General features: G+C 35.7%; 1 protein-coding gene across 1 annotated transcript in view; it reads right to left on the bottom strand.

Annotated features, from left to right (window-relative positions):
* The window catches only part of SEPTIN14 (septin 14), a 91,617-nt gene that overhangs the window by 41,499 nt on the left and 25,950 nt on the right, over window positions 1-24,168 (bottom strand). The window contains exons 5-6 of the mRNA XM_040455664.1: window positions 19,421-19,607; window positions 16,841-17,002 (exon numbers count right to left, since the gene is read on the bottom strand). Of these exons, the coding sequence (XP_040311598.1) occupies window positions 16,841-17,002; window positions 19,421-19,607 (349 nt within the window). The remainder of the gene's footprint in view (window positions 1-16,840; window positions 17,003-19,420; window positions 19,608-24,168) is intronic.

The raw sequence follows: 24,168 nt of genomic DNA, 5'->3' as shown, positions 1-24,168 counted from the left end.
TTTTTCAGAAATTTTTCTTGGAGGGAGACATAAAGAAAAGGACATCTAATCTCTTCCTAAATGAGCTGATTTAATTTACAGCAACCATAGAGAAAGAAAAGCCTAAGGGCACTCAAGAAAAGTAGAGCCGAACTCTGGTTTCCTTTGTGGCATGTAAAGAGCTTGTAGGTTATCATTTCTGTCCAAACACCAAGCAAAAAGCTGAACAAAGTAAATACAAAGAGAAAGCAATAGCAGAAAAAATAGAATACCCATGATTATGTACAAATTAAGTAACACATTCAAACAATCAATGGATGGGTGTAAAAAGAAATTACAAAAGAAATTAGAACTGCCTTCAGACAACCAAAGAAAACACAAATTTATGGGATATAGCCAAAGTACTGTTAACAGAAGACTTTAGAGCTATAAACATATTTAAAACAAAGAAACACCTCAAATCTACAATCTCATTTTACAGCTCAATGAACTAGAAAGAAGACAAACAAAACCCAAACATAGTACAACGAAGGCAACAATAAACATTAGAGCAGGGTATATGATATAAAGAATAGAATCACAATAGAAAAAAATCATGGTTCTTTTTTGAAAATATTAACAAAAATGATCAGTCTTTAGCTAAATTAATAAAGAAAAAAGAATACTCAAATAGAATCTGAAATAAAAGGAGAGACATTACAATTGATGTTACAGAAATAGCAATATTAAACACAAACCCAAGAAAAATGGCAAAGTGATACATAAAAAGGTGCCCCAAATTACTAATCATCAGAGAAATGCATATCAAAACCTCAATGAGATATTTTATGCTCGTCAAAATCATTAGAATAAAAAAAAAGAAATTAGAAGTGTTGATGAGGATATGGAGAAAAGGAAATCTGATGAACCATCTGTGGGAAGGTAAATTGGTGCAGCCACTATGGAAAACAGTATAGAGGTTCCCCCCAAAATTAAAAATAAAAATACCATAGGATCTACTAACTCCACTATTGGTATTTATCCCAAATAAATGAAAACACTAATTTGAAAAGGTATGTGCACCTTTATGGCTTTTTGCAGCATTATTTACCATAGCCAAGGCATGGAAACAATCTAAGTTTTTATCCATAAATGCATGGATAAAAAAGATGTGATGTGATATATATATATATATATATATCCCTGATGAACGTTGATGCAAAAAAAAAAATTGAACAAAATACTAGGAAATGGAATTCAACAACATATTAAAGGATCTGTCCACAGAAACCTGGCAGGCCAAAAGGGAGTGGTAGAACATATTCAACGTGCTGAATGGAAAAAATATGCAGCCAAGAATTATTTATCCAGCAAAACTGTCATTCAAAATAAGAAAGATAAAGAGTTTCCCAGATAAACAAAAACTAAAGGACTTTATGACCACTAAGTAAGCCTTATCAGAAATTTTAAAGGTGACTCTTTGAGTGGAGAAAAATACAAAACAAAGCAAAAGAGACCAAAAGCAACAGACTAGAAAAGACCAGAGAATATTACCCCAAAACACCAATTCTACATGCAACACAATGGCACTAGATTCATATCTTTTGATAATCACTCTAAATGAAAATGATTACATGCTCCAATTAAAAGAAATAGGTATCAGAATGAATAAAAAAATAAGACCCACCTATATGCTGCCTACAAGAGACTCATTTTAGACCTAAAGACTCCTGCAACTTGGAAGTAAGGGAATGGAGAACCATCTATCATGCTAATGGATGTAACCACTAAACCAGACCTGCAAGAAATTTTAAGGGGGAATCTTAGAGTAGAGAAAAAATAAGACCGATGTAACAAAGACTATAAAGGACCAGAGAACATAATCAGAAATACCAACTCTATGGGTAACACAATGGCACTAAATTCATATCTTCCAATAATCACTCTGAATGTAAATGGACTAAAGGCTCCAATCAAAAGACAGAGGGTATCAAAATGGATTAAAAAACAAGATCCATCTATATGCTGCCTACAAGAGCACACTTGTAGACCTACAGGAGGATACTCATTTTAGACCTAAAGACACCAGCAGATTGAAAGTGAGGAGATAAAGAAACATCTATCATGCAAATGAATGTTGAAAGAAAGCCACAGTAGCATATTTGTATCAGACAAAGTAGACTTTAAAACAAACACAGTAACAAGAGACAAACAAGAAGATATCAGAGATGGAAATATTTATGCACCCAACAAGAAAACACATAAATGTATAAAACAGTTAATAAAAAATAAAAAGAAACTAATTGATAATTATACAATTATTCCAGTTGCCTTTAACACTTAACATTAATGAATAAACCATCTAAACAGAAAACTGACAAGGAAACAATCACAAACTGAAACAGACATATTTAACAGATATATTCAGAACATTCCATCTTAAAACAGAATACACAGTCTTTTCAAGTGTACACATAATCTCCAGAAGAGATCACATATTAAGCCAAAGCAAAAACCTCAACATATCAAAAAGAGCCAAGTCCTATTGTACATCTTTTTTGACCACAACTCTGTGAAACTAGAAGTCAACCACAAGAAAAATCTAGAAAAACCACAAATACATGGAGGTTAAATAATATGCCACTATAAAATAAATGAGTCAAACAGGAAATCAAAGAGAAAATTAAAGAATATATGAAGAAAAATGAAAATAAGAACACAATGACCCAAAATCTTTGGGATGTGACTAAAGCAGTTCTAAGAGAGAAGTTAATACTAATATAAGGCCCTCCTCAAGAAGCAAGAAAAATCTGAAATAAACAACTTAACTTTGCACCTACAGGGGCCAGTAAAAGAAAAAAAACCAGCATAAGAAAAGAAATAATAAAGATTAGATCAGAAATAAATGATATAAAAACTTTTAAAAAAAGAAAAAGGATGGGGCGCCTGGGTGGCGCAGTCGGTTAAGCGTCCGACTTCAACCAGGTCACGATCTTGCGGTCCGTGAGTTCGAGCCCCGCATCGGGCTCTGGGCTGATGGCTCAGAGCCTGGAGCCTGTTTCTGATTCTGTGTCTCCCTCTCTCTCTGCCCCTCCCCCGTTCATGCTCTGTCTCTCTCTGTCCCAAAAATAAATAAACGTTGAAAAAAAATTTTTTAAAAAATAAATAAAGAAAGAAAAAGGAAAAAGAACATATCAATGAAACTAGGAGATGGTTCTTTGAAAAATTCAACAAAATTGATAAGCCTGTAGCCAGACTCATGAGAGAGAGACAGAGAGAGAGAGAGAAAGAGAGACAAAGAGAACCCAAATAAAATTACAAATGAGAGAGGAGAAATAACAACCAACACCACAGAAATTGTAAAAGAATGTTATGAAAGTGAATTGGCAAAAAAAAAAATGGACAAACTAGAAGAAATGGATAAATTCCTAGAAAATAGAACCTACAAAAAATTGAAGTAGAAAAAAATAAAATTTTTTTGTATTAGTGTATTCTTTGTTTTGTTTTGTTTTTAGTTTACTTTTATTTTTTAATTTATTTTTTTAATTTACATTCAAGTTAGCATATACTGCAACAATGATTTCAGTAGATTCCTTAATGCCCCTTACCATTTAGCTATAGAAACCTTATGAAAGAAATTGAAGAAGACACAAAAAAAATGGAAAAAGATTCCACGCTCCTGGATAGGAAGAACAAATATTGTTAAAATGTCAATACTACCCAAAGCAATCTACATATTCAATGTAATCCCTATCAAAACAACACCAGCATTATTCACAGAGCTAGAACAAACAATCCTAAAATTTGTATGGAGCCAGAAAAGACAAATAGCCAAAGCAATCTTGAAAAAGAAAACCAAAGCAGGAGGCATCACAATCCTGGACTTCAAGCTGTATTACAAAGCTGTAATCATCAAGACAGTATGGTACTGGTACAAGAACAGACACTCAGATCAATGGAACAGAATAGAGAACCCAGAAATGGACCGACAAACGTATGGCCAACCACTCTTTGACAAAGCAGGAAAGAATATCCAATAGAATAAAGACAGTCTCTTCAGCAAGTGGTGTTAGGAAAACTGGACAGCGACATGCAGAAGAATGAACCTGGACCACTTTCTTACACCATATGTAAAAATACACGCAAAATGGATGAAAGACCTAAACATAAGACGGGAAGCCATCAAAATCCTCGAGTAGAAAGAGGCAAAAACCTCTTTGTCCTTGGCCGCAGCAACTTCTTACTCAACAAGACTCTGGAGGCAAGGGAAACAGAAGAAAAAATGAGCTATTGGGACCTCATCAAATTAAAAAGCTTCTGCAAGGTGAAGGAAACAATCAGCAAAACTAAAAGTCAACTAGTGGGATGGGAGAAGATATTTGCAAATGACATATCAGATAAAGGGTTAGTATCCAAAAATCTATAAAGAACTTAACAAACTCAACACCCAAGAAATAGAAAATTTGAAGTGACTGATAACTAGCAAGGAAGTTGAATTAATCAAAAAACTCTCAACAAACAAAAGTCTGGGACTAGACAGCTTCATAGGCAAATTCCACCAAAGATTTAAATAAGAGTTAATACTTAATCCTCTCAAAATATTCCCAAAAAAAGAGGAAGGAAAACTTCCAAATTCATTCTATAAAGCCAGCATTACTCATAACACCAAAACTTGTTAAAGACACCACTAAAAAAGTACTACAGGCCAATATCACTGATGAACATACAAAAATCTGCAATAAAATGCAAGCAGACCAAATTGAAAAATACATTTAAAAAATCATATACCATGACCAAGTGGAATTTATTCCTGGCATGCAAGGGAGGTTTAATACACAAATCAATCAAGGTAATACATCACATCAATATGAGAAAGTATAAAAATGATATGATCATTTCAATAGATGCAGAAAAAGAATTTGTCAAAGAGCAACATGATAAAATCTTTCAACAGGGTAGGTACAGAGGAAACATACCTCAACATAATAAAGGTAACATAAGAAAAACCCACAATGGGGGCGCCTGGGTGGCGCAGTCGGTTAAGCGTCCGACTTCAGCCAGGTCACGATCTCGCGGTCCGTGAGTTCGAGCCCCGCGTCAGGCTCTGGGCTGATGGCTCAGAGCCTGGAGCCTGTTTCCGATTCTGTGTCTCCCTCTCTCTCTGCCCCTCCCCCGTTCATGCTCTGTCTGTCTCTGTCCCAAAAATAAATAAACGTTAAAAAAAATTAAAAAAAAAAAAGAAAAACCCACAATGAATATCATACTCAATTGGAAAATAACCAAGAGAGTTTTTCCTAAGGTCAGGAACAAGATAATGATGTCCACCCTCACCACTCCTATTCAAAATAGTACTGGAAGTCCTAGCTACAGCAATAAGACAACAAAAAGAAATAAAAGGCATAAATATCAGTAAATCATAAATATCATAAATATCAGTAGGAAAGCAGTAAAACTTTGACTATTTGCAGATGACATGATACTCTATATAGAAACCTACAAGACTCCACCAAAAAACTACAAGAACTGATAAATGAATTCAGTAAAGTTGCAGGATATAAAATCAATATACAGAAGTCTGTTGAATTTCTATATACTAATAATGAAGCAGCAAAAAGAGAAATTAAGAAAACAATCCCATTTATAATTTTACCAAAATAATAAAATACCTAGGAAAAAACCAAAGAGGGAAAAAAAACCCTATACTTTGGAAATTATAAAATATTGATGAAAGTAGTTGAAGATGACACAAAGAAATGGAAAGACAGTCAATGGTCATGGATTAGAAGAACAAATATTCTTAAAATGTCTATACTACCCAAAGCAATCTATACATTTAATGCAATCCCTGTCAAAATACCAACAACACTTTTCATGGAACAGAACTAGAACAAACAATCCTAAAATTAGTATGGAACCCCAAGATCCCAAACAACCAAAGCAATATTAAAAAAGAAAAACAAAACTGGAGGTCTCACAATTCTAGACCATTTTATTTACAACAAACCGTAGTAATCAAAATAATATGGTATTGGCACAAAAATAGACACATACATCAATGGAGCAGAATAGGAAACCCAGAAACAAACCCACAATTATATGGTCACATAATCTTTGACAAAGGAGGAAGGAATATACAATGGAAAATGATAGTCTCAGGGAGCCAAGATGGCGGAACAGCATGAAAGTTTTTTGTGTGTCTCACGTCCATGAATACAGCCAGACCAACACTAAACCATCCTGCACACCTAGAAAACTGATCTGAGGATTAACACAAAAATATGCAAACCTGAACCACAGAATTCAGCAGGTACATGACGCCAACAGGTGAATTTAGGAAGAGAGAAGCAGCAGAGGGCAGGGAGCCACTTTTGCGTGCAGAGAGAGGACAGAAACAGGGGTGGGGGAGGGGAGAATATGGGAAAAGCCCTCCTCCTCAAAAGCAGCTGGAGAGAAAGTTGAAATTAGGAAACAGCCACAGGGACTAAACTAAAAAGGGAGAAAGGAGAAAGAAGAAAAAATAAAGGAGAAAGGAGAGGGTTTAAATTTCATCAAGACTGTAAACAAGGGAAATGCAAAGTCTGCAACTCTGCAGCTTGATACCTTGTGGTGCTATGGTGAGAAGGGTGAATCCCCAGGAGAAGAGTGGGGTCTGGGAGGTTCTTGGGCCACACGGAGAAAAGCATTTCCACTGCTGGGAGGACATTTGTTAGAGACTATTGAGGCCACCTGGTCCCAGAAGACCCCAGAGAATGGCCACATTCATTGGTGCTGGAACAAGGTCATTAAGGGTGAAGCCTGGCACCAAATGTGTGTTGTTATTTTCCACAATACCTGAAATGCTGCTGCTACACTGTATCGTGAATTTGTCCTGGGGTGGCCTGGCACCTGGCCACAGTCTCTGGGCACCAGCAGAGGCAGGGTCCAGCAAGCGTTCCTGGGTGCAGCCGGCATTCGGCCATTGCTCCCTGAGAACCTCCGCAGAGGGGCAGAACAGGTCAAAGCCAAAGTCCCTCAGATGTAAGGGGCTGGGGGAAACAGCTGCATCTGAGACAAAACTCAGGAGAGAGGTACTACCTGGGGCTTGGATATGGACAGCGTAAAAGCGGGGAGTGGACAAAAGCTGAAGACAAAGGACAGTTGTGCGATTGCTGATCGGAGAGTGCGGAGTTCCGATACTAGAGACTGGGTAGCTGTGGGACACCATTTTCACTACTCCTGTGCATGCGCATACACACCTACGAGCCCCACAACAATCCACCTCAGTAGGCTAGCAGCACCATCTAGTGGAGATGGAGCCATTACACTAAGCCCAAACCAACTGGGCCAACCTCGCTCTTCAAGAACACAAGTCTCACTGCCTGCTTAATTTGTGGACTATAAAGTGCTTTATAGTCTGACTTCTAGGGGAAAACAAAGTAATTTTAGTCATATGTCCACTGTTAGCAGGTCCATCTATTCAATTTTCTTTTTTCCCGCTTTTCATTTCTTCTCTTTTTCTTGAATACAGAAAGAGAAAATTTTTACTTTTATTTTCAATTTTTATTAAAAATATTTTTCTTTACTATTTTTACTATGTGTTTTACTTTTGTGTAATTTTTTTCAAATTCTATTTTTCTTCCATAATTTTATATTAGTCTACTTCAGGGTATTCACTTTTTCTAATTTTCAAACGATTTCCTTTTTTTCTTTTTCTTCTTTTTTCTTTTTCATTTCATTTCTTTTTCTTGAATACAGAAAGAAAAAATTCATTTTTATTTTCAATTTTTATTAAAAATATTTTTCTTTAATTTTTTCTGTATTCTTTACTTTTGTGTACATTTTTTCAAATTCTGTTTTACTCCATTTCATTTTAGTCTACTTCAGTGTATTCATTTTTTCAAATTTTCAAATGATTTCTTTTTTTTTCTTTTCTCCCCCTTTTTTCTCTAATCTATCAAGCCACGTTCAACATCCAGACCAAAATACACCTAGGATCTAGAATCATTTATTCAATTTGTGTGTGTGTGTGTTTCTAATTATTTAATTTTAATATTTTTAATTTTAATATTTTTAATTTTAATATTTTCACCTCATTAATTCCTTTTCTCCCTTCAAAGTGACAAAACAAAGGAATTCACCCCAAAAGAAACAGCAGAAAGAAACGACAGCCAGGGACTTAACCAACACAGATACAAGCAAGATGTATCAAGCAGAATTTAGAATCATGATAATAAGAATACTAGTTGGAGTTGAAAATAGATTAAAGTCCCTTTCTGTGGAGATAAAAGAAGTAAAAACTAGTCAGGATGAAATAAAAAGTGCTTCAACTGAGCTGCAATCATGGATGGATGCCCCGGCAGCAAGGATGGATGAGGCAGAACAGAGAATCAGTGATATAGAGGACAAACTTATAGAGAATAATGAAGCAGAAAAAAAGAGGGAGATTAGGGCAAAAGAGCACGATTTAAGAATTAGAGAAATCAGTGACTCATTAAAAGGGAACAACAACAGAATCATAGGGGTCCCAGAAGAGGAAGAGAGAGAAATAGAGGTAGAAGGGTCATGTGAACAAATCATAGTGGAAAACTTTCCTAACCTGGGGAAAGACACAGACATCAAAATCCAGGAAGCACAGAGGACTCCCATTAGATTCAACAAAAACTGACCATCAACAAGGCATGTCATAGTCAAATTCACAAAATACTCAGGCAAGGAATCATAAAACCAGCAAGGGTAAAAAAGTCCTTAACCTACAAGGGAAGACAGATCAGGTTTGCAGCAGACCTATCCACAGAAACTTGGCAGGCCAGAAAAGAGTGGCAGGATATATTCAGTGTGCTGAATCAGAAAAATATGCAGCCAAAAATTCTTTATCTAGCAAGGCTGCCATTAAAAATAGAAGGAGAGATAAAAAAATTTCCCAGGCAAAAAAAATTAAAGGAGTTTGTGACCACTAAACCATCCCTGCAAGGAATTTAAGGGGGGACTCTCTGAAGGGAGAAAAGATTAATAAATAAATAAATAAATAAATAAATAAATAAATAAATACCAAAAGCAACAAAGATTAGAAAGGACCAGAGAACACCACCAGAAACTCCAACTCTACAAGAAACATAATGGAAATAAATTCATATCTTTCAGTACTCACTCTAAACATCAGTGGACTCAATGCTCCAGTCAAAAGACTGGAGTAACAGAATAGGGTAACAGAACGGATAAGAAAACAAGATCCATCAATATACTGTTTACAAGAGACCCACTTTAGACCTACAGACACCTTCAGATTGAAAGTAAGGGGATGGAGAACCATCTATCATGCTAATGGTCAACAAAAGAAAGCCCGAGTAGCCATGCTTATATCAGACAATCTAGACTTTAAAATAAAGACTGTATCAAGAGATGCAGAAGGGCATTATATCATAAATAAGGGGTCTATCCACCAAGAAGGCCTATCAATTGTAAACATTTATTTGTCAAATGTGGGAGCAACCAAATATATAAATCAATTAATCACAAACATAAAGAAACTCATTGATAATAATACCATAATAGTAGGGGCTTCAACAACCCACTATCAGCAATGGACAGATCATCTAATCATAAAATCAACAAGGAAACAATGGCTTTGAATGCCACACTGGACCAAATGGACTTAACAGATGTATTCAGAACATTTCATCCCGAAGCAGCAGAATATACATTCTTCTCCAGTGCACATGGAACATTCTCCAGAATAGACCACATACTGGGACACAAATCAGCCCTCAGCAAGTACAAAAAGATTGAGATCATACTGTGCATATTTCCAGACCACAATGCTATGAAACTCGAAATCAACCACAAGAAAAAATTTGAAAAGGTAACAAATACTTGGAGACTGAAGAACATCTTACTAAAGAATGAATGGGCTAACCAAGAAGTTAAAGAGGAAATTAAAAAGTATATGGAAGCCAATGAAAATAACACCACAACCCAAAACCTCTGGGAAGCAGCAACGTCAGTATTAAAGGAAAGTATATAGCACTCCAGGCCTTCCTAAACAAGAAAGAAAGATCTCAGATATACAACCTAACCTTATTACTCAAAAAACTGGAAAAAGAACAGCAAATAAAAGCCTAAACTAGCAGAAGACAGGAAACTATAAAGATTAGAGCAGAAATTAATGCTATCAAAACAAAAACAGTAGAACAGATCAATGAAACCAGAAGCTGCTTCTTTGAAAGAATTAACAAAATTGATCAACCACTAGCCAGTTTGATCAAAAACAAAAAGGAAAGGACCCAAATAAATAAAATCAAGAATGAAAAAGGAGAGATCACAACCAAAACAACAGAAATAAAAACAATAATAAGAGATTATGAGCAATTATATGCCCAAAAAATGGGCAATATAGAAGAAATGGACAAATTCATAGAAACATATACACTACCTAAACTGACAGAGGAAGTATAAAATTTGAACAGACCCATAACCAGTAAGGAAATCAAATTAGTAATCAAAAATCTTCCAAAAATCAAGAGTCCAGGGCCAGATGGCTTTCCAGGGGAATTCTACCAAACATTTAAGGAAGAGTTAGCACCTATTTTCTTGAAGCTGTTCCAAAAAATAGAAATGGAAGGAAAACTTCCAAACTCATTCTATGAAGCAAGCATTACCTTGATTCCAATACCAGACAGAGACCCCACTAAAAAGGAGAACTATAGACCAATTTCCCTGATGAACATGGATGCAAAAATCCTCAACAAGAGGAGCCAACTGGATCCAAAAATACATTTAAAAAATTATTCACCACGACTAAGTGGGATTTATACCTGGGATGCAGGGATGGTTCAATGTCCTCAAAACAATTAATGTGATTCATCACATCAATAAAGAAAGGACAAGAACCATAGGATCCTCTCAATAGATGCATAGAAAGCATTTGACAAAATACAGCGTCCTTTCTTGATAAAAACCCTCAAGAAAGTAGGACTAGAAGGATCATACCTCAAGACCATTAAAGCCATATATGAGGGACCCAACGCTAATATCATCCTCAATGGGGAAAAACTGAGAGCTTTTCCCCTAAGGTCAGGAACAAGACTGGGATGTCAACTCTCACCACTGTTATTCAACATAGTATTTGAGGTCTTACCTCTGCAATCAGACAATACAAAGAAATAAAAGGCATCCAAATTGGCCAGGAGGAGGTCAAACTTTCACTCTTCGCAGATGACATGATATTCTATATGGAAAACCCAAAAGATTCCACCAAAAAACTGCTAGAACTGATTCATGAATTCAGCAAAGTTGCAGGATATAAAATCAATGCACAGAAATCAGTTGCATTCCTATACACCACAATGAAGCGACAGAAAGAGAAATCAAGGAATCGATCCCATTTACAGTTGCACAAAAAAAACCCATAAAATACCTTGGAATAAATCTAACCAAAGAGGTGAAAAATCTATACACTGGAAATTATAGAAAGCTTATGAAAGAAAATGAAGAAGACACAAAAAAAAAAATGGAAAAAGATTCCATGCTCCTGGATAGGAAGAACAAATATTGTTAAAATGTCAATACTACATATTCAATGCAATCTACATATTGAGTGAAATCCCTACCAAAGTAGCACCAGCATTCTTCACAGAGCTAGAACAAATAATCCTAAAATTTGTATGGAACCAGAAAAGGCCCTGAATAGCCAAAGCAATCTTGAAAAAGAAAACCAAAGCAGGAGGCATCACAATCTCGGACTTCAAGCCATACTACAAAGCTGTAATCATCAAGACAGTATGGTACTGGCACGAGAACAGACACTCAGACCAATGGAATGGAATAGAGAACCCAGAAATGGACCCACAAACGTATGGCCAACTAATCTTTAACAAAGCAGGAAGGAATATCCAATGGAATAAAGACAGTCTCTTCAGCAAGTGGTGCTGAGAAAATTGGACAGCGGCATACAGAATAATGAACCTGGACCACCTTCTCACACTACATACAAAAATAAACTCAAAATAGATGAAAGACCTCAATGTAAGACTGGAAGCCATCAAAATCCTCGAGGAGAAAGCAGGCAAAAACCTCTTTGACCTTGGCCATAGCAACTTCTTAGTCAATACATCTCCAGAGGCAAGGGAAACAAAAGCAAAAATGAACTACTGGGACCTCATGAAAATAAAAAGCTTCTGCACAGCAAAGGAAACAATCCGCAAAACTAAAAGGCAACCGACAGAATGGGAGAAGATATTTGCAAACAATGTATCAGCTAAAGGGTTAGTATCCCAAATCTATAAAGAACTTCTCAAATTCAACACCCAAAAAACAAATGATCCAGTGAAGAAATGGGCAAAAGACATGAATAGTCAATTCTCCAAAGAAGACATCCAGATGGCCAACCAACACATAAGAAAATGCTCCACATCACTCATGATCAGGGAAATACAAATCAAAACCACAATGAGATACCACCTCATCTCACAATGAGATACCACCTGTCAGAATGGCTCACACAAACAACTCAGGCAACAACAGATGTTGGCAAGGATGCAGAGAAAGAAGATCTCTTTTGCATTGTTGGTAGGAATGCAAGCTGGTGCAGCCACTCTGGAAAACAGTATGGAGGTTCCTCAAAAATCTGAAAAAAGAACTACCCTACGACCCAGCAATTGCACTACTAGGTATTTATCTAAGGGATACAGGTGTGCTGTTTCAAAGGAACACATGCATCCCCATGTTTATAGCAGCACTATCAACAATAGCGAAAGTATGCAAAGAGCCCAAATGTCCATCGATAGATGAATGGATATAGAAGGTGTGATATATATATATATATATATATATATATATATATATATATCTGTGATGTGATATATATATGTGATGTGATATGTGTGTGTATATATATATATATATATATATATATATATATACACACATACACACACACATACACACAATGGAGTATTACTTGGCAATCAAAAAGAATGAAATCTTGCCATTTGAAACTACATGGATGGAACTGGAGGGTATTATACCAAGCAAAATTAGTCAGAGAAAGACAAATATCTATGACTTCACTCATATGAGGACTTTAAGACACAGAACAGATGAACATAAGGGAAGGGAAACAAAAACAGTATAAAAACAGGGAGGGGGACAAAACATAAGAGACTCTTAAATATGGGAAACAAACAGAGGGTTACTGGACGGGGTATGGGCTAAATGGGTAAGGGGCACTAAGGAATCTACTCCTGAAATCATTGTTGCACTATATGCTAACTAATTTGGATGTAAATTTAAAATAAAAATTTAATTATAAATAAATAGCACACACACACAAAAAGGAACGATAGTCTCTTCAGCCACTGGTGTTTGGAAAAGTGAACAGCTATATGCAAAAGAATGATACTGGTTCCACTTTCTTACACCATGCATAAAAATAAATTCAAAATGGACTAAAGATTTAAAAAAATGTTTTAAACATTTTTTTTGAGAGACAGAGACTGACGGAGCACAAGCAGCGGAGGAGCAGAGAAAGAGGGAGACACAGAATCCAAAGCTGGCTCCAGGCTCCGAGTTGTCAACACAGAGCCCAACATAGGACTCGAACTCACGGACCATGAGATTATGACCTGAGCTGAAGTCAGCCATTTAACCAACTGAGCCACCCAGGTGCCCCAAAATGGACTAAAGATTTAAACGTGAGACCTGAAACCATAAAGCAAGAAGGCAGCATAGACAATAATTTCTCTGACATGGGCCATAGCAACATTTGTCTAGATATGTCCTCTGAAGCAAGGGAAATAAAAGCAAAAATAATCTAGTAGGACTACCTCATAATAAAGACTTTCTGCAGGGACACCTGGATGGCTTAGTCAATTAAGCTATTGACTTTGGCTCAGGTCATGATCTTGCAGTCTGTGAGTTTGAGCCCTGCGTGGGGCTCTACCCTGACAACTCAACCCTGGAGCCTGCTTCAGATTATGTGTCTCCCTCTATCTGCCCTTCCCCTGCTCGTTTCCTCTCTCTCTCTCTCAAAAATAAACATTAAAAACAAGTTTTTAATAAAATAAAAATTAAAAAATAAAAAGCTTCTGTACAGGAAAGAAAACAATAAAACTAAAAGCCAAGCTACAGAATTGGAGAAGATATTTGCAAATGACATATCTGCTAAAGGTTTAGTATCCAAATTATATAAAGGACTTATAAAACTCAACACCCAAGAAAACAAATAATCTAATTAAAAATGGACAGAATATATGAACAGACATTTCTCCAAAGAAAACACTCAGATAGTCAACAGACACATGAAAAGATGCTCAACATCATTCATCAGGGAAATGCAAATCGAAACTACAATGGTATATTATCTCACACCTGTCAGAAACAAGTGTTGGCAAGTATGTAGAAAAAAAGGAATACTTGTGCACTGTTTGGTGAGAATGCAGTGATTCAGCCATGGTGGAAAATGGTATGGAGGTTCCTCAAAAAGTTAATCACACTTATCAGTAATCACACTACAAGATATTTACTCAAGGAATACTAAAATACTAATTCAAAGAGATATATGCACCCCAATGTTTATAGCAGCATTGTTTATAATAGTCAAGATTTGAAAGAAGCCCAAGTGTCCATCGATTGATGAATAAAGAGCAAGTGATAGATATGTAGACAATAGATTGATGATAGGTAAATGATAGAGATATACATATACACATATATACATATATACAATGGAATATTTTCAGGCATAAAAAAGAATGAAATCTTGCCATTTGCAATAACATGGATGGAGCTAGAGAGTATAATGAGAAGTGAAATAAATCAGAGAAAGACAAATACCATATGATTTCATTAATGTGAAATTTAAGAAACAAAACAAATGAGCAAAGGGAAAAAAGAGGGAGGAAGAAACCAAGAAGGAGACTCTTAATTATAGAGAACAAACTGATGGTTACCAGAGGAGAGTTGGGTAGTGGATGGGTTAAATAGGCGATGGGGATGAAGGAGTACACTTGTCCTGATGAGCTCTGGGTGATGAATGGAGTTGTTGAATCACTATATTGTACACCTGAAGCTAATAGAACACTATATGTTAAATATGCTGAAATTAAAATAAAAACAATAAAAATAATAATAAAATACAATAAAAATACTAAAAATTGTGTGAGGTAGCCAAAGCAATGACTAGATGGAAATTTATAGCCATAAATCCCTATAAAGAAAGAAGATAGACGTCAAATCCACAAATTAACCATTCATTTTAAGACAGTTACAAAAGAAGAAAGAGCTAAACCTAAAGCAGACAGAAGGAAGAAAATAATACTGGTTACATTGGGAATTAATGACATAAGGAATAATAAGATATAGGAAAATCAAAGAAATTTAAAGTGGGTTCTTTGGGGAAAAAAACAACAAAATTGACCAAACTTTAGCTCTATCAACCAAGGTAAAAAAGGAGATTCAAATTATTAGAATCAGAAATGAAAGAGACACATTACTACCAACATTTCAGAAATAAAAATAATTATAAATGAATATCATGAACAACTGAACACCAACAAATTAGACAACTAAATAGAATGGAAATGTACATATTTCTCCACTGAAAGTATACAAATACCAAAAGCACAATAAAAGATGCTTAACATACATAATCATTAGGAAAATTCAAATAAAAACTACAATGAGATGCCACTTCATATCCATTAAGATTAGCTATTTAAAAAAATAGAAAATAACAAGCATTGGTTAGGATGTAGAGAAACTGGAATCCTTGCACACTATAGTTGATAATGAAAAATAGTGCAGACACTGAAAACAGTATGACAGTTCTTCAAAAAAACTAAACATATAATTACCATAAAATCTAACAATTCCACTTCTTGGAATATATTCTAAATAATTCAAAGAGTTATTTGTACATCCGTTAAAGGACAAATATTATATAATTGTGTTTTCAGGAAGTAGTATAATTTTGAGTAGTCAAATTTATAGGTAGAAAGTACAATGGTGGTTTCCAGGGGCTAAAGGGAAGGGTAATGTGGAGTTACTCTTTCTTAGATACAGGGCTTCAGTTTTACAAGATGAAAAGGGTTCTGTAAATAGATAATGGTGATGGGAGCACAAAAATGTGAATGTATAATACAACTCCACTGTACAGTGTAGAATATTTAAGATGGTAATTTTCATGCTATGTGTATTTTACCATAATTTTCAAACTCTTAGAAGAAGGTAAATATTTATTACCTTGGATTTTGCAAAATATTCTTAGATATGACACCAAAGATACAAGTAACAATAACAAAAATACATAAATTGGACTTCATCAAAATTAAACCTTTTGTGTTTCAAGTGATAGCAAAAAGAAAGTGAGGAAATGACCAACAGCTTGGAAGAAAGTACTTGCAAGCCATATTTCTCATAAGGAACTTGTATCCAGAATATATAAAAAAACTTACAATTCAATGATAAAAAAGACAAAACTTCAATTAAAAAATGGATGTTTTTTCCATTTTCCAATCCTTGTAAAAAGGATATAAGCAAACATTTCTTGTGGGAAGACATACTAATAGCCAATATGTACACGAAGAGACCAAATATTATTAAATTTATTCATATGCTAATTCCATAACAAAAAAATCTACATAGAGAGTTGATTAGTAGTTGCTTAGCATCGGTGGCAAGGTCTGACAGGTGGGAGAAGAGAAGAAGGGAAGGGAAGGGAAGGGAAGGGAAGACGGGAGGGGAAGGGAAGACAAGGCAAGGTTTCCCACAATAAATTTTGGGGGAAAATGCCTTATTTAAAGTCTCTTTGTCAGATGCGAGTGACAATTTATTACTAATATTGTTACTTATAAATTATATTTTTATTCCCACACAAAATAGAAATGATATTCAATAGTTAGAAGCTTACATTCATTGAGGAATTCACCTGAGCAGTAGTTTCATCATCTGTTGGGAACTGATATATCTGGATGCCATTACTAACCAATTCACTCACTATTTTACACTTGAATTTCTGTAAGTCGTTTTTAGAAATTGTATCTGCTTTGGCAATCAATGGTATAATGTTCACCTGTAAATAAAGAAGCAAATAAAATATCACCATTGAGGATGTGTTGTTAATCCTGGAATTTTTACAGTCAAAACCTCACTCTGACAATAAATTTTTACAACTAGATAATCAGTGGCTACCATACCTTCATCACAAAATTGCTTCCCAAAATCATCAGTACTTTTGAAGATGAATCTTTTCTCAGAATTCAGGTTTAAAAGTTTCAAACTTTTTTTCTCAAACTTTCTTATACTTTCAACACATTTGGAGTTAGTAAAATGTAAGTGGTATAATGAAATAGTCTATTTAACTCATTATCGATTTGATTTCTTATTAAACTGAGTGCTAAAAGACAGAAGAGACCTTTCATCAAAACTGTATATGAGATTTATTTTGTCCATCTACCTGTCATTCATTTGCATCACCTTCTTCATAAATTCATCTTAATCAATGTCCCATTTTCACAGATCCTTGATCTACCTACATGTCTTTGCAGATATATTTGCTTCTGTTTTCCAAAGACCACGTAAAAATAATAGACTTTTTTTTGTTACCATACTCTAAAGGCTGAATGTATGTATACATTTGTGTAATATCTTGCTCACAAAACTCTTCATTCATATTTTGTAAAAAGGCACTATTTCCATATTGCATATTTGAGGTTGAAATTTTATTCATAAACTTTTCTTCATAGTTCTACAACATGATCCCTCCTGTCTCCATGCATTTATATCTTAATAATTAAACTTTGCAGAAAGTAAAAATATGCAAAATTCTAAAACATGTTTTATTGCTGTTAAATTAAGATATTTTATTAAATCATAGCTACATAATGTCAAGGCTTGTGATATAGTGTGAATGCATAAGAATCAGTTCTATGTATTTTGCTTTTGTTTTAGATTCTTCAAATACATTTTAAAAAATCCTTGTACAAATCTAGGGCTTCAATATAACATTGATGTTCAAATTTTTATCTAGCTTTTGAAACTTAAATAATAGTTTCCACGGTAAAAAACAGACAACTACTAAGATAGATTCAAGTCTAACATAAATATCTTGGATTATACTGCTGAGAAAGCTATCCTCTAATGATAGTAAATCCTTAACACATAACAAGTGGAAATTTTCCATGTTAATTTGTTAGGTGTTCAGATTTGAGGAATGAAAGTCACTTATTGCAGAAGGGAACTGAGCAACCTAGAAGACAACAGACACATAGGCATGGTTACCCACCCCTTTATGTAATGTCCTTGTGGAAAAAAATAGCAATTTTCTATATCTGGAAATTCTTTGATGATAACAGCTACCCATAAGATTAAAAATAAAACTTTGTGCCTCAGGCTATTGAATACACTAATAATAAAGAAATTAGGTCAGCTCTTGATTTTAAGTAAAAATCTAACTTCTTTCAACAACTTGGTGACATATATGATTAGGTACAAAATTTCTTTCCAGTTTGAACAATATATAGCAAAAGTCAGGCCTTCTTTGATAAAAAGAAACCAAATTTTAAAAGTTCTTCTCTCTTCAACCTCATAAAGTACAGAAAAGAATCTCATGAAATAAAAGTTTCTTTCATATGTATATTTACCTTCTATTGGAAAAAATATACATGAACATACTGCATTCTGAATCCCTCTGATAGGATCACTAGCCAGGATCATAAAAACTTCATGTTTCACACAATCAATGGTGTAAAGTAAATGTTAATGGGATTGTTTTATAGTACAATAGAATAAATTCAAATTTACAAATACAGGCAAATTACCACAATCTGTATGATCTTTAATCACAAGAAAAAACCTGTAAGTTTTTTAAAAATATTTTTTAACCTGTATCTTATTTTCCTAACACATACTTAATTAAATTTATCTGTAAAGCAAACTAAGGTTGAAATTTATCAAATGCTATTATGGGCTGAATGTATCATTCCTCCCTTAATGCATATGTTGAGGTCCTAACACCCAATATCTCAGAACAAGACTGTATTTGGAGAATCTTGAAAGAGGTGATTAAGTTAAAATAAAGCCATTAGAATAGGGGCTAATACAATGTAACTGGTATCCTTAAAAGAAGAGGAAACATAGACATACAACAAAAAGACATCAGATACATGCACAGAGTACAGAACATGTGAAGATACATTGGGAAGGTGATGGTCTACCACTCAATAAAAAAGGTTTCAGAAGAAAACAATGTTGGCAGCATCTTCATCATGGACTTCTACTTTCCATTACTGTGAGAAAATTAACTTCTGTTGTTTAAACTACTAAGTTTGTGGCATGTTGTAATGCTATCCCTTTTAACATATTAAACATATTTTAAATATATTAAACATATTAAAAAATAATAAATTCTTGTATGCAAATACCTTCAAATTATATATTATCATAAAATAATTATCAAATCCTGACAGGTTAATGGATTTACCTAACACACCTTATTGTCAATGTTCTTCATAGTTAATAGATCAATGGACTTCAAAGAATGTCCTGTAGGTGAAATGAAGTAAAGGCACACATGTATACGGGAATCATGGTAGTCAATGAAGGAACGTTTAATTTTCAATTCTTCTTGAAGATAGGCCTCAAATTGAGCATCTACATATTCAACTATAGGTTGGTAGCTGGGGAAAAAAAGGTTATTTCAACATATTAGTATAAAAGATTAATAATATCTATAGTCTGCCTTTTCACCACTTAATAAATAGCTAATATGGGGGAGCTTGGGAAGATGACATAGTAGGAGGACCCTGAGCTCACTACATCCCATGTTTACAAATATATATCATCTACATCCAAGTCAATAAACCAGAGAGTGATCCAAAGATTGGCAGAACAAACTCCACAACTAAATACAGAGAAGAGGCTGCATCTGAAAGTTTAGGCAGGCCAGAATGATGGAGGGAGACTTCCCACAGGAGGAAGGAAGCTGCATATGCAGAAGGGTAGAGAAATAGGCCCTTGCACCAGGGAGTTCACACAGGGAAGACAAATCCCCATAAAGTTCAGTTTTAAAAACCAGAGGGGTTGAATTCTTGAGTTTGTGTAACCAGTGGAACTTGGAACCTGGACCTTTAACTACTGGCTGGCTCAGCACTGGGCGAGCCCAGAGGGCTAGTGATAGCTGTGTCGTTGCCTTTAAAGAGACAGCAGCCTGTGCATAGAAGCAACATAAAAAATGGCAATTTATACACCAGGGGTAAACAGGAGACACAGCTGTTTATACTTATTCAGAGCATGTTAGGGGACTTCACCAAAGACAAAGGAGATGGCAGGTGCCACTTGCCTTCCCCAGCCGCCAACATAAACATAGGGCCATCTGCAGGAGGCCAGACTGCACAGACACTAGCTAAATAACTTGCTAGCAATGTGCCATGCCCACAAATTCTGAGGACACTCACACTCCAAGCCTGCTAGCCTCAGCCCTGGGCCCAGGGAAAATTTTGTCAAGCTGCATACAAGCCCCACCCAGCTACTGGGTGCACATCCACCATGGCACACCTGACCAAGCCATGCCCAAATATCACCATATGCTGTGCCCAGTCTCACACAACTTCCCACCCTAATGCCCAGCCCCCCAACGCCCCAGCACTTTGAGGGATCCAGCATAGGACTAGTGGCACCAGGCAAATTTGCTAAAACTGCCGCCCCACCCCCACGTTCCCCAGCAGGCAGAACCCTTAAGAGCTGCCCTGTCTCTGTCCCACTAATGCCACAGAGAATAAATACAGTCCACAATAGGCAGAGAGTCAGTGCAGATGACTGAACTGAAAGGAAGAGTGGTTCAGACACAAAAGCAGGATGTAAGCAACACACAAAGGATAATTCTCCTGAAGTACCAGGTTCTGGTGCATAGGAGACACTGCACAGCAAATCACTCTGGGACCTCTTCTTCATAAAGTCACTACTTTCAAGAGCAGAAGACATAACTGACATTCTTAACACACACAGACACAGAGAGGCAGACAAAATCAGGAGACAAATAAATTTACCCAACTGAAAGAATAGGACAAGGCAACAGCAAAATCAAAGTGAGACAGATAAAAAGAACATGCCTGATAGAGAATTTAAAGTAATGATCATGAAGATTCACTGGAATTGAGAAAAGAGTGCAATACATGAGTAAAACTCTTAACAAAGATATAAGGAACAAAGAAAAGAAATAAATGACACAATAAACTAAATAAGAAACATGCTTAATGGAATGAACAGCAGGATGAAAGAAGCAGAGGAACAAATTAGTGACCTAGAAGATAGAGTAATGGAAAGTAACCAAGCTGAACAAAAGAGAGAAAAAAAATTGTGCAAAAGGAGAATAGACTTAGGAAACTCAGTGACTCCACCAAACATAATAACATCCACAGTATAGGAATCCCAAAAGCAGAAGAGACAAAGGGAGGCAGAAAATTTATTTGAAGAAATAATAGCTGAAAACTCCCCTAATGTGGGGAAAAAAAATACACCTCTCCAGATCAAAGAGGCATGGAGAACTGTCATCAAAATCAACAAAACCAGACCAGAAGCAAAACCTATTGTAATTAAATTGACAAAATACAATGATAAAGAACAAATTTAAAGAAGCAAGACAAAAGAAAACAGTAACTAACAAGAAAAAGTCCATAAGACTAGCAGGAAATTTTTCAGCAGAAACTTTACAAGCCAGAAGGGAGTGGCATGATACATTCAAAGTGCTGAATGGGTAAAATCCGCAGCCAAGAATGGATCATAATGACAAGTAATAAAATGGCACTAAATACTTATCTATCAATAATTACTTGGAAAGTAAATGGATTAAATGCTCCAATCAAGAGACATAGAGTGTGAGAGTATATTTTTTAAAAAAAAGACTCATCTATATGCTGCCTACAAGAGATTCATTTTATAGCTAAAGTCACGTGCAGACTGAAAATGAGGGGAGAAAGAAATATTTATCATGCAGATGGATGTCAAAAGAAAGTCAGAGTAGTAATACTTACATTGGACACACTAGACTTTAAAACATACTGTAACAAGACACAAAAAAGGGCACATATATAATCATAACAAGGAGATATAACAATTATAAATATTTATGCACCTGACATGGTAACACTCAAATATATATGTGTAATAAACATAAAGGAACTAATCAATAATAATACCAAAATCATAGTGGACTTTAACACTCCACTTACCAATGGACATATCATGTAAATAGAAAATCAATAAGGAAACAATGGCTTTGAATGACACACTGGACCAGATGGACTTCACAGATATATTCAGAACATGCCATTTTATAATATCAGAATACACATTCTTTTCAAGTGAACATGGAACATTCTCCAGAATAGGTCACATATTAGGTCAGAAATCGGGCCTCAACAAATACAAAAACATTGAAATCATACATTGCATCTTTTCTGAACACAACACCATAAAATGTGAAGTCAACCCAACAAAAAAAAAATCTGGAAAGAGCCCAAATACATGGAGGATAAACAACATGCTACTAAATAATGAATGGATGAAACAGGAAATCAAAGAGTAAATAAAGAAATACATGGAAACAAATGAAAATGAAAACACCATGGTCCAAAATTTTGGGACGCAGCAAAAGCAGTATACTTTTCCTAAGAGGAAAGTATATGGCAATATAAGGCTACCTTAAGAAGCAAGAAACATCTCAAATAAACAAACCAAACCTTACACCTAAAGGAGCTAGCCAAAGGACAACAAATGAATCCTAAAGCCAGAAGTAGGGAAATACTAAAGATTAGAACAAAAATAAATGATATACAAACTAAAAAATTTTTAAACAGATCAATGAAACCAGGAGCTGGTTCATTGAAAAATTTAATAAAATAGATAACCCCCTAGCCAGACCTATCATAAAGAAAAGAGAAAGGACCCAAATAAAATCACAAATGAAAAGGAAGAAATAACAACCAACACCACATAAATACAATAATCAGAGAATACTATGAAACATTATATGCCAACAAATTGGACAACCTGGAAGAAATGTATAAATTACTAGAAACATATAATCTACCACCACTGAAACAGGAAAGAATAGAAAATTTGCACAGACATATAACCAGCAAAGAAATTGCAACAGTAATCAGAAAACTCCCAACAAACTAAACTTCAGGGCCAAATGGCTTCCCAGGAGAATTCTACCAAACATTTAAAGAGTTAGTACCTATTCTTCTCGAACTATTCCAAAAATATAATAGAAAGGAAAACCTCCAAACTCATTCTCTGAGGCCAGAATTAGCCTGATACCAAAATCAAATAAAGACTCCACTAAAGAAGAAAACTACAAGGGAGGGGCCAAGACAGCAGAACAGCATGGAAGGTTTTTTTTGTGTCTCTCATCTCTTAAATGCAGCCAGATCAACACTAAACCCTCTTGCACACCTAGAAAACTGATTTGAGGATTAACACAATATGCACAACCTGAACCATAGAACTCAGCAGGTATGTGGCGCAGAGAGGTGAACTGGGGGAGAGAAAAGCCGCAGAGAGCAGGGAGCTGTTTTTGCTTGTGGAGAGATGAAAATGGGGGCAGGAGGAGAGTATGGGCAAAGCACACCTGGAAAGTAGCTGGAGAGAAAAAGGGAGAGTGGAAACAGCCACAAGGGACTGAACAAAAAAGGGAGAAAGGAGAAAATAGAGGGTTTAAATTCCATTAAGACTCTATAAACAGGGGGAGCCCAGAGTCTGAAACTCTGAGGTCGATACCTGGTGGTGCTCTGGGGGGAAAGACAAATCCCTAGGAGCAGAAAGAGAGGTCCAAGGGGTCCTTGGGCCACACAGGGAGAGGCAGTTCCCTGCTGGGAGGACATTTGCAGCAGTGCGGCCTCCACAAAGACAAAGGTCCCAGTGGACCCAAAGAATGGCCACATTTGCTGGTTTTGTAGCAAGGACATTAAGGGTGAAGTCTGGTGCCAGATGTGTGTTGTGATTTGCCATAATCCTTGAAACACTGTTGCTATATGATCACATGAACTTATTCTGGGGCGGGCTGGCACCTGGCCACATTTGCTGGGCAGAGGCAGTGGCACAGTCTCATGAACATTCCTGGGGACAGACCAGCACCTGGCCATTGCTCAGCAAGACCCTCCCCCAGAGGGTGGGAGTGAGTCAAAGCTGCAGTCCCTCAGATATGAGGGGTTGGGAAACAGACCCATTGAGATAAAA

Source organism: Herpailurus yagouaroundi, unplaced genomic scaffold (assembly GCF_014898765.1).
Source record: "Herpailurus yagouaroundi ecotype Mexico unplaced genomic scaffold, PumYag 216, whole genome shotgun sequence".
Lineage (NCBI taxonomy): Eukaryota > Metazoa > Chordata > Mammalia > Carnivora > Felidae > Herpailurus > Herpailurus yagouaroundi.
This window is presented reverse-complemented; position numbering and strand designations above follow the sequence as displayed.